At 39.9% G+C, this 12,574-nt stretch overlaps 1 protein-coding gene across 2 annotated transcripts in view; it reads left to right on the top strand.

Annotated features, from left to right (window-relative positions):
* Positions 1 to 12,574, top strand: part of GPAT3 (glycerol-3-phosphate acyltransferase 3) — a 117,548-nt gene that overhangs the window by 78,783 nt on the left and 26,191 nt on the right. For both annotated transcript variants that reach the window (XM_073600277.1, XM_073600284.1), the window contains one exon: positions 1,034 to 1,123. In XM_073600277.1, coding sequence (XP_073456378.1) covers positions 1,034 to 1,123 — 90 coding nt within the window. The remainder of the gene's footprint in view (positions 1 to 1,033; positions 1,124 to 12,574) is intronic.

Genomic DNA, 12,574 nt, shown 5'->3' with positions numbered 1-12,574 from the left:
TGACAAAGGCTCTAATTGTCATGTGACTAAATAGGTTTCATTGCTTGGCCTGTCCACAATTGTAAAATAAACTGTCATCCTTGACCTTGTGGCCCCTCTATCGCCGAGACAAAGTGAGGGGGAATCAATATTAAAACCTGACCGAAGTTCTAACCCTTACCCAGTTCAAAATTGGAATATATCCTTCCATCCTGGCACACTTGGGCAGCCAGTTTTGGATACACTATTCTTTAAGCTGGAATATATTGTGTAGATCCTAAACTGCAATAAGAGTCCTGCGTATGTTGCTATGTATTCTTGCTCCTCCCCCCACTTCCCAAATTTCTCTTGCATTCATTGAAGAACACAGCTCTGCATTATTCTTGACCGTATGGTTAGAGCACCACCTTCAGGGAATGCTCATTACCAATTTGTTGCTCTCCCCCTCACCTAGCTTCCTCCCACCAAGTGTTCACAAAGGGCTCCAGTCCTGGATCTAGTGAGACAAGTGAGGACTGCCGTGGTTGGCTGTCTGGATGATCTCCTATGAGCAGAGTCTCACTTTTCCCTGGTGGACAACATAGTGATCACCATTCGCACTCTACCGGAGTTCGGCTGGATTCTGAACTTCAAGTCTGCTCTAGCTCTAACCAGGCAACTGGAATTCCTGGATCTATTTCTGGATCAGCGTGGGCTAAGGTATTTCTCTGAGCTGAGCAGACCTAACTAATCACATGCAGCTGCACTGATTACAAATCAAAATTCACAACAATTACATCCACACTGGTTACAGTGAGACAAACTAAAATTACCTAGCAAACAAAAATACAGCCCCTCTGAACACAGAGAGCCAGCACTAAATCTAACTTATCCTAGCACCTATCTAGGAGGGTGCTACAGGTCATTACTATGAGTTGCCATCAATATTCTTTCACACTTTAGATTCACTTGAACATTTGCCTAAATGTCTTTGAAAATGTTTTCTGTGTTCCTATCTTAAGCTATCTATTTTTAATTTTTATGTGAGATTTTTGGAATTTTATTTTTATTACAGAGTGAAGGACTGGTTCAGTGAGAATGTGCATCTGGTATGCTGTCGGATTTGTGCAAGAGCTCTTTCCAGTGCAATTCAGTATCATAACAAGTAAGCCAATAACAGTAGTAAACTATAAATGCTTATTCCCGTAGTATTTTTTTTATATGAAGACGACCTTGTTTCAGTACCTCCATAGTAAGTTTTTAAAGTGTAACTCCACTTTTGTTGAGAAAAAAAAAAAACATTCCCCTCTGGGTGATCTATGTACATTGCAAGGATTATAACAACCTTTGTTGCAGATTCCTACCTTTTTGTTATTCTGAAGAAATCACTGTTTGTTCCTCTGTGCTGAGTGGGCCTAATGGGAGTGGTTTCATAATTATCTATCAGCTGTGCAGCTACAGAACACTAATGAGGAAATCTTCTGGGCCTGCATCCCTTTTGACATGTTCCTATTGGGGGTATTTCACCAAAAATGATATTTGTTCCAGGGGATGCCTGAAATCTGACTTGTATCTTAGGCAGACTTCTGAGAAAAATGGTGAGCCAATCACACAAGCAGGAAATTATGTTTCCGGGGTGTGTCCAGTGCGCATTCTGTGTACAGAACAACTCCAGGTAGCCATATTGCATTGCATTTTCAGAAAATTACAGCAGCTGCAGATTGAAAAGGAAAGATAATTTTTAATAACATCCAATTAAATATATGATTTGTGTTGCAATTGTATATGCTATATTATTTTTTCTTTATTTGCTATTTATTTTCCCCCACCAAAGTGGAGTTACCCTTTAAGTAAGAAAATGTGTGTGATGTCCACCCCAGAAACAGTTGCTTTGTGTTATAAGAGTAAATGCCTATGCATATAAACAGATGAATTATTGCCAGATGCACTTGCACTGGATATGTCTGGGAGCTGGTAGTGCCTACATAACATGCAATGTGGCATGCATGTCAGTAGAAGACCTTACTGACAAAAGAAAAAGTACACTGGCTCCCTCACACTCTTGGGTAAATTAAGTAAAGCATTTGCACCAATTTTCTGGCAGTTTGGTCCATTTAAAATGGCCTGCACCAATAAAAAAGACCTTCTGCCAGTTTCAGTAGCTTCACCGTAGCATGCTGCAAATTCTGGTAGTTTTTAATAACCAAACATCTACAAGGTCACGCTGAGTGAGTAATAAAATGAACCCATATAGTACAAACAATATAATGTATATCGTCCAAATGAAATCAAGTCCAAAAAAAGTAAAAGTGGTAGAATGTGGAATCCTTGTCCGTACATCTGTAACATAGCCACCATCCATCACCAAAAGTGAGATCTATCCTATCTATAGAAGTAATGTTATTTAGGGGTAAGTGGCGCTACCTTCCCAGGGTACAGTACCTTTAATTAATATGTAAACCCCAAAAAATAAGTGTAAATAAAATAAAATAAATGAATTTGTGTGCTTAGTGCAAACCCTTTATCACTCAAATTCATTGGACAGTGAATGTGAGTGTCCAACAATATACAGAGTGGACTGTGCTAACGTGTCAGTCTCATAACCTGCATAGAAGTGTACATCATGTGGCTAACCATCACAGATTTAAAAGTGACTATTTGTAGAAAATAATAAATGACAATAAAATTGGCAATAAGATTAAAATTAAAACACCACAGTCTGTGTTGTGGAGAGGAATCAATCCAAAGGAATCCCCCTTCTAAAAAACCAGTGTGCAATCCACTAAAAATGGCATTAATTCGTATATCTAAATCCTATATTAATCCGCAAGTGGGTCCAGACAGTTACATAAGGTGACAAAACTAGTAAAAATAAATATATATATCATAGGTGTCCCAACTTAGGCATACAATGTAAAAAAGGTGTAAGAGATTGTAAAAAACATGTAAGAAATAGTAAAAAACACGCCTAAAAAATTTTTAGTGAAAAAATTGTGAAAAAATGGTGAGAAAATTAAGTGTATCAGAGTCCAGCAAAAAAACAAAAAGTAAAAAACAAGACGTTTGTTATAAGTGACTTCCGTGAAGACAGCTGCTCAAATCCAGTGACTTGCGGTGCTCCCCCTCAAAGATCCCCACTCACCAGCTCCCTGCACCCCTGCAGGGGTAGTAGGCATATAAGATCAGGCAGCGATATGATGTTTTTGGGTTCTCAGGGTCTCCCGCTCCAGCTGTGAAGTATCCTTCAGTATATCCTCATATGGAAGAAACAGGGCTCCATAGTGTGATACGTTTAAAATAATTTATTCAGCTATCATAACAGCACATAAGATAATTTAAATTAATAACTAAAGTATAAAAATAAAAATAAAATCCAAGCTTCTTCTAAAGGAACCAAATCGCCATACAGCGTATAGTCTATATTAATATGGAGAGAGCTCATGCATCTGAAACCATCAGCTGAGCAGCGTGCGCCTCAGCTGCGTTCCACACTCTCCTACTTCCGCGTAATATGTCAGTGCATAGCTCCGCCTTACGCGTTTCGTCATCGACGTTATCAAAGGCGCAGCTGACGTACCTCGTCCTGTGCTATTTAAAGACAAGCAGTGATAATATGTTCCTCCCACACTCCTCCCCTGGGCGTAATTACAGTCTCATATCGCCTCCCGGGTCAGATCATTGCAGACAAAGGAGGATAATCCAATTACCATATAAGGGAACCTGAACTTGTAACCCCGCTTGTCATTAATAGGGCAGACATAGCATGATACGATCCTTGACTGCATAGATAATAATGTCTGTACATATCATTGGTGCTCCATTAGCCTCTCTAACTAACTTTAGGCGATACCATTTCTCATTCCAAGGCATTTTTATGCAGGAACAGGAGGGGAAAATGCTGAGAGGTGATACAGAGAAAATGAAGCATAAGATGAATGAACCTAATGGTAGCACAATGTATTGCCAATCTAGACATGTGTTAAACATCATATTACCCCCTATATATGTGCGGGAAGTACGTGCAAATAAGGTAAAGTATGCCCCTAACACCCGGTACTAGCCCCCTGTTGGGTTTCATTCATCCATTTTTCCTACATAGACTGGAATGAGAAATTAATATCAGCATAAAAAATTACAAAATTTACAAATATATAATATAAAAAATACAAAAAATATATAAAAAAGATATATAAAAAGATATATATATATATATATATATATATATATATATATATATATATATATATATATATATATATATATATATATATATAAAAAAATGTTTTTATATATATAAAGGAGAGGCATCTTAGTACGGTGAGGGCATCACCCACACTCATACTCATGTGCATAGTGGGGTATCATATGTACATGTATAAAAGTGTTCTATATCGTGAGAGAACGAACATCAATACATAATTAAGTGTGCATATGATCCAACACGTCCCCTCCCAGGATCATTCCACGTAGGGGACTTCACACATAAACCTCTGATCATACATTTGTATGCTAAGAAGATACATTGAAGGCCCATAACCCCCTAAACTGTATGATAATAATAAATAATACCCCATATATACATCCAACCCTCACGCAGAAGGTTATATGCATATACTCCTACATGTAGGGATAAATTGAAGCACAGAGTGGAGTGCCAGTGCTAGATAAATATTACTTGATCCCATATAGGGGACCATATGTAGGGTGTATGTCCCAAGCCTTAAATTGCTCCCCCTAAATATACTTACTACATTAGGGGGTCCCTATTCTATTAACCTCCCGCTCTCTACCTTGAAGAAAAATAAAAATAAAAATAAATGGAAATCAGGGAAGGGCCGGGGAGACTTAGAGATTGTATCCCCCAGGTTCCATAATGGTTGACCCAGTGGTTGTCCATGGCTTCCCCCGGGGTCATTAAGTAATTAAACAGACCTATATCTAAGGATTGGCTATGAAACAATTTAAATCTATGTCCAGGTTTAACCCTTTCGGGGCCAGGGATTGTAAGCGGTAGATCCACTCCGTTTCATTTTGAGAGATGAGAGTGAGTTTGTTGTTTCCTCTCCAGTGATCTTCCATATGATCTATACCATAAAACACAAGCCCTGTGGGGTCTCTCTGATGTACCTCATCAAAATGTCTGGACAAATGATGTTTAGGGAACCCCTTTTTTATGTTATTGATATGTTCCCTAATTCTGACTGCCAGGGGACGGGTTGTTCTACCCACGTACTGGAGGTGGCAGGGACATTCTATAATGTACGTAACGTATGTACTCTGGCATGTAATTCGTTTTTTGATTTTATATTGTTTGTGGTCAACTGTAGATTTAAATATTTCTCTCTTCCTGGGTTGTGGTTTGCTGACCCTACATGCTAGGCACCTACGGCATTTATAGAATCCTTTTAGACCAGTGTTAATTTTTACTTGTTTCGGGGGGTCTATAGCATTGTGTACTAAGAAGTTTCGGAGATTAGGTGCTCTCCTGTAGACAAATTTAGGTTTCCTGGGGAGGATTTTTGATAATACTCTATCTTCTTGTAAGATTGGCCAATACCTGTGAATGATCCGTTCAACGTCCTTATATTGATTATTGTACCCTGTAATAAACAGAATCTCTCCTTTTTCGTTTTTACTCTTCCTAGTGTTTTTAAACAGGGTCTTCCTATCCATTTTCATGATATCTAGCTTCAACTTTGCTAGGGTGTTAGCTGCATAGCCTTTTTCTTGGAACCTCTGGATGAGCACATCTGCTTGTTTATCAAAATCCGCAGTTAAATCGCAGTTCCTGCGGAGCCGCATTAGTTGACCCTTTGGGACATTTCCCTTCCACCTCGGGTGGTGGCAGCTGGAGCTGGGTATATACCCATTGTGGTCCGTTTCCTTAAAAAAGGTGCGCGTGCATAAAGATGTACCTAGCTTGAAAATTCCTAGGTCAAGGTACTCTATCTTCTCAAGGTTCCATTTTCCTGTAAAAGTAATTCCATATTTATTAGCATTCAATTGTCCAAGGAATTCCTCAAATGTATCCGGTGTTCTGTCCCATAGAATGATCAAGTCATCTATGTAGCGCCTGTACATCTTTATTTGGGGGATTTTCCGGTCATAGATATACTCCTCCTCCCACATATCCAGAAAGAGGTTCGCTACACTGGGGTCATAACGTGCCCCCATGGCTACGCCTTTGGTTTGTACATAGTAGTTGTTGTTGTACCAAAAGTAGTTACATTCCATGGCCATCTTAAGCCCCTCCAGGATGTAGTTAATCTGCTGCTGCTTCATTCCTGTTTTTTCATGCAGCGCTTTTTCTACTCCGGCTAGCCTATCTTTTTGTACAATACTGGTGTACAGCGAATTGACATCTATGGTTGCCAAGATCCAGTTCCCACCATCTTGAATCTGTTGGAGTTCCTGAATGAGCTGTTGACTATCCCGTAAGTAGGATTTCCCTTTTTGGACTATTGGTTTAAGGTATTTGTCCAGGTATTCTCCTAATCTCGAAAATATGGAATTAATCCCACTTATTATGGGCCTACCTGGTGGTTTATGCAGTCTTTTATGTATTTTTGGTGTATAATACATGACTGGGGTCTTTGTGGACTTTGAGAACAGGTATTCAGCCTCTTTTGAATTTAGTATCCCTAGTTTCTTCCCTTTTGTAATAAAGGTCTTCAATTTCTTTTGATACTTTTTCTTGGGGTTACTCCTTAATTTCTGGTAGGTATTCTCTACCTTTTAGTAAATTTTCCATTTCCTCCTGGTAGTCTTTCTTGTCCAGGATGACCAGTCCTCCCCCCTTATCCGCTGGTCTTATGATCACCTCATGTCGTTCCCCTAGTTTCTTGATGGCGTCCCATATGTGTTTCCCTTTTCTATCTTTCCTCCTTCGATTTCTTAGGTCTTCTTCAACCATCTTTTTAAATGCATTCATGCATTGGTTACCTGGTGTCTTAGGGTTATAGATGGAATTATTTTTTAAATTAGTTTGTAAATACTCAGGAACTTCCCGTGTGCCATCTTCTTGCTTCAGAGCGAAGTGTTTTTTAAGGTTGAGTTTCCTCATAAATTTCTGGAGGTCAATGTAGGCTAGCCGGAGTAGAAAAAGCGCTGCATGAAAAAACAGGAATGAAGCAGCAGCAGATTAACTACATCCTGGAGGGGCTTAAGATGGCCATGGAATGTAACTACTTTTGGTACAACAACAACTACTATGTACAAACCAAAGGCGTAGCCATGGGGGCACGTTATGCCCCCAGTGTAGCGAACCTCTTTCTGGATATGTGGGAGGAGGAGTATATCTATGACCGGAAAATCCCCCAAATAAAGATGTACAGGCGCTACATAGATGACTTGATCATTCTATGGGACAGAACACCGGATACATTTGAGGAATTCCTTGGACAATTGAATGCTAATAAATATGGAATTACTTTTACAGGAAAATGGAACCTTGAGAAGATAGAGTACCTTGACCTAGAAATTTTCAAGCTAGGTACATCTTTATGCACGCGCACCTTTTTTAAGGAAACGGACCGCAATGGGTATATACCCAGCTCCAGCTGCCACCACCCGAGGTGGAAGGGAAATGTCCCAAAGGGTCAACTAATGCGGCTCCGCAGGAACTGCGATTTAACTGCGGATTTTGATAAACAAGCAGATGTGCTCATCCAGAGGTTCCAAGAAAAAGGGTATGCAGCTAACACCCTAGCAAAGTTGAAGCTAGATATCATGAAAATGGATAGGAAGACCCTGTTTAAAAACACTAGGAAGAGTAAAAACGAAAAAGGAGAGATTCTGTTTATTACAGGGTACAATAATCAATATAATGACGTTGAACGGATCATTCACAGGTATTGGCCAATCTTACAAGAAGATAGAGTATTATCAAAAATCCTCCCCAGGAAACCTAAATTTGTCTACAGGAGAGCACCTAATCTCCGAAACTTCTTAGTACACAATGCTATAGACCCCCCGAAACAAGTAAAAATTAACACTGGTCTAAAAAGATTCTATAAATGCCGTAGGTGCCTAGCATGTATGGTCAGCAAACCACAACCCAGGAAGAGAGAAATATTTAAATCTACAGTTGACCACAAACAATATAAAATCAAAAAACGAATTTCATGCCAGAGTACATACGTTACGTACATTATAGAATGTCCCTGCCACCTCCAGTACGTGGGTAGAACAACCCGTCCCCTGGCAGTCAGAATTAGGGAACATATCAACATAAAAAAGGGGTTCCCTAAACATCATTTGTCCAGACATTTTGATGAGGTACATCAGAGAGACCCCACAGGGCTTGTGTTTTATGGTATAGATCATGTGGAAGATCACTGGAGAGGAAACAACAAACTCACTCTCATCTCTCAAAATGAAACGGAGTGGATCTACCACTTACAATCCCTGGCCCCGAAAGGGTTAAACCTGGACATAGATTTAAATTGTTTCATAGCCAATCCTTTAGATATAGGTCTGTTTAATTACATAATGACCCCGGGGGAAGCCATGGACAACCACTGGGTCAACCATCATGGAACCTGGGGGATACAATCTCTAAGTCTCCCCGGCCCTTCCCTGATTTCCATTTATTTTTATTTTTATTCAAGGTAGAGAGCGGGAGGTTAATAGAATAGGGACCCCTAATGTAGTAAGTATATTTAGTGGGAGCAATTTAAGGCTTGGGACATACACCCTACATATGGTCCCCTATATGGGATCAAGTAATATTTATCTAGCACTGGCACTCCACTCTGTGCTTCAATTTATCCCTACATGTAGGAGTATATGCATATAACCTTCTGCGTGAGGGTTGGATGTATATATGGGGTATTATTTATTATTATCATACAGTTTAGGGGGTTATGGGCCTTCAATGTATCTTCTTAGCATACAAATGTATGATCAGAGGTTTATGTGTGAAGTCCCCTACGTGGAATGATCCTGGGAGGGGACGTGTTGGATCATATGCACACTTAATTATGTATTGATGTTCGTTCTCTCACGATATAGAACACTTTTATACATGTACATATGATACCCCACTATGCACATGAGTATGAGTGTGGGTGATGCCCTCACCGTACTAAGATGCCTCTCCTTATATATATATTTCTCTTTTTATATCTCTTTTTATATCTCTTTTTATATATTTTTTGTATTTTTTATATTTATTTTATTATATATTTGTAATTTTTGTAATTTTTGATGCTGATATTAATTTCTCATTCCAGTCTATGTAGGAAAAATGGATGAATGAAACCCAACAGGGGGCTAGTACCAGGTGTTAGGGGCATACTTTACCTTATTTGCACGTACTTTCCGCACATATATAGGGGGTAATATGATGTTTAACACATGTCTAGATTGGCAATACATTGTGCTACCATTAGGTTCATTCATCGTATGCTTCATTTTCTCTGTATCACTTCTCAGCATTTTCCCCTCCTGTTCCTGCATAAAAACGCCTTGGAATGAGAAATGGTATCGCCTAAAGTTAGTTAGAGAGGCTAATGGAGCACCAATGATATGTACAGACATTATTATCTATGCAGTCAAGGATCATATCATGCTATGTCTGCCCTATTAATGACAAGCGGGGTTACAAGTTCAGGTTCCCTTATATGGTAATTGGATTATCCTCCTTTGTCCGCAATGATCTGACCCGGGAGGCGATATGAGACTGTAATTACGCCCAGGGGAGGAGTGTGGGAGGAACATATTATCACTGCTTGTCTTTAAATAGCACAGGACGAGGTACGTCAGCTGCGCCTTTGATAACGTCGATGACAAAACGCGTAAGGCGGAGCTATGCACTGACGTCATACGCGGAAGTAGGAGAGTGTGGAACGCAGCTGAGGCGCACGCCGCTCAGCTGATGGTTTCAGATGCACGAGCTCTCTCCATACTAATATAGACTATACGCTGTATGGCGATTTGGTTCCTTTAGAAGAAGCTTGGATTTTATTTTTATTTTTATACTTTAGTTATTAATTTAATTTATCTTATGTGCTGTTATGATAGCTGAATAAATTATTTTAAACGTATCACACTATGGAGCCCTGTTTCTTCCATATGAGGATATACTGAAGGATACTTCACAGCTGGAGCGGGAGACCCTGAGAACCCAAAAACATCATATCGCTGCCTGATCTTATATGCCTACTACCCCTGCAGGGGTGCAGGGAGCTGGTGAGTGGGGATCTTTGAGGGGGAGCACCGCAAGTCACTGGATTTGAGCAGCTGTCTTCACGGAAGTAACTTATCACAAACGTCTTGTTTTTTACTTTTTGTTTTTTTGCTGGACTCTGATACACTTAATTTTTTCACCATTTTTTCACTAAAAATTTTTTAGGGGTGTTTTTTACTATTTCTTACATGTTTTTTACAATCTCTTACACCTTTTTTACATTGTATGCCTAAGTTGGGACACCTATGATATATATATATTTATTTTTACTAGTTTTGTCACCTTATGTAACTGTCTGGACCCACTTGCGGATTAATATAGGATTTAGATATACGAATTAATGCCATTTTTAGTGGATTGCACACTGTTTTTTTTAGAAGGGGGATTCCTTTGGACTGATTCCTCTCCACAACACAGACTGTGGTGTTTTAATTTTAATCTTATTGCCAATTTTATTGTCATTTATTATTTTCTACAAATAGTCACTTTTAAATCTGTGATGGTTAGCCACATGATGTACACTTCTATGCAGGTTATGAGACTGACACGTTAGCACAGTCCACTCTGTATATTGTTGGACACTCACATTCACTGTCCAATGAATTTGAGTGATAAAGGGTTTGCACTAAGCACACAAATTCATTTATTTTATTTACACTTATTTTTTGGGGTTTACATATTAATTAAGGTACCCTGGGAAGGTAGCGCCACTTACCCCTAAATAACATTACTTCTACCTTTTAACTCACCCCTTCGGGGGTAAGTCTAAGGGGAGGCTGCAAGCTTTCAGGTCCGTGAGCGCGGAAAACTCCGTTCCTCAGTTTACTATCCTATCTATACACCCAGCCTGGGCCTTTCAATGCCGCTTAAATAAAATCTCAAAGCCAGAGGTGAAGACCATTCAGATGTTTCCATAGATCGACTCCTGTTGCTTATCTGAATCTATAGTAAAAAAACATTTTTCTGACTTGTCTAGCCTGCTAAGAGGAGAGTCAATGCAAGAAGTGGAGATAGTGGCTCATTTAATAAGCACTATTGCTTATATTTACTATAGATACTATGGGTGGTCTTCACCTCTGGCTTTAAAGCGGCAGTAAACCCGCTGTCTTTTTTTTTTTTTTTTTTTTGTTTTCCCCTACCCCTGTAAGGGAAAAGGCATAATGAGCTAGTATGCACCGCATACTAGCTTATTATGAGATACTTACCTTAGAACGAGGCGCCGACATCTCACTCGGTCCACGGCGAGGGAGCTGACATTTCCCCTCGGCGTTCCTTCCGGGTATCGCGGCCCTGGCGCTGTGAGTGGCCGGAGCCGCAATGTCGTCACTACTGCGCGTGAGACTTCTTTTCCGGCAAAGTCCGGCGGCTGCCGGGCTTTCAGCCAAGAATCCCCTGTGCGCATGTGCCGCTGCAGTCAGCGGCTCATTGCGAGCGGAATATCTCCTTAACCGTACAGGTTTAGGAGATATTTTTTTTTTACCTACAGGTAGGCCTTATTATAGGCTTACCTGTAGGTAAAAGTAAAAAAAAAGTATACAACCGCTTTAAGGAGATTTTTTTGACTTTTTTTCTGACTTTTTGAAAACCATTCCCCCCCCCCCCCCCCCTTCCTTCTTCCTTTTTCTTTTTCTTTTTTTTTTTTTTTTTACCATGTAACGCCATATTTACCTGTTGTATTACTTGTATGTACCTGTTGGCATTAGGAGCCCTGCGTCTAAAACTACCAGCCACATATCCCAGCACTAAAACTGCATTAATCTTATGTAGCATCTGTGGAGTAAAAATAAGTCGTCATTGGAAGGTTGTAGGGGAAGTGCCCACATGACTTAGAAGTTAGGTATTATGTTAGATTCTTCTCAATACCTGTTCTCACATACGCTTAATAAATCATGTACTTTACTGACATTTTGCTTTAATAAAACATTGTCCATCTTCATATGTTACTTTTTTTAATCTGTATGGGCTTGTAATTTTTTATCTCTTTTGGGTATCACACAGTAAAGAATACATTTGTTTCTTGCCTGTGTTAGCTAGTCATCAGCTAGGTGCCACTGGGGAACTACACACATTGAGTCCTTTACCATTCTTGTTAACTTTGTGTGGGTTAGCGACACACTCTGGCCGGAGGCCATTATTGCACTTGAGCCCCCCCCCCCACACACAGAAGGACTCTTGTGTTTTTTTCAGCTAGTGACATAAGTCTGTTTCTACTCGGCACTAAACTATGAAGTAATTTTGAGAAAGTAGCACTACTTGTCTCCACCAGCTCTTCATGACACAGTGCACTCTATACCAGTGGTCTCCAAACTGCAGCCCGTGGGCCGGATGCGACCCTTGGCTTGCATTTTTCCAGCCCCTTGGGTATTATTCCTTCCACTGATGCCAACGATGAGGCATATTTCTCCAATTAATATAATGGTGGAACAC

Source organism: Aquarana catesbeiana, linkage group LG01, assembly GCF_042186555.1.
Source record: "Aquarana catesbeiana isolate 2022-GZ linkage group LG01, ASM4218655v1, whole genome shotgun sequence".
Taxonomy (NCBI): domain Eukaryota; kingdom Metazoa; phylum Chordata; class Amphibia; order Anura; family Ranidae; genus Aquarana; species Aquarana catesbeiana.
The sequence above is the reverse complement of the archived record's forward strand: the minus strand, read 5'-3'. Positions and strand labels throughout refer to the sequence as shown.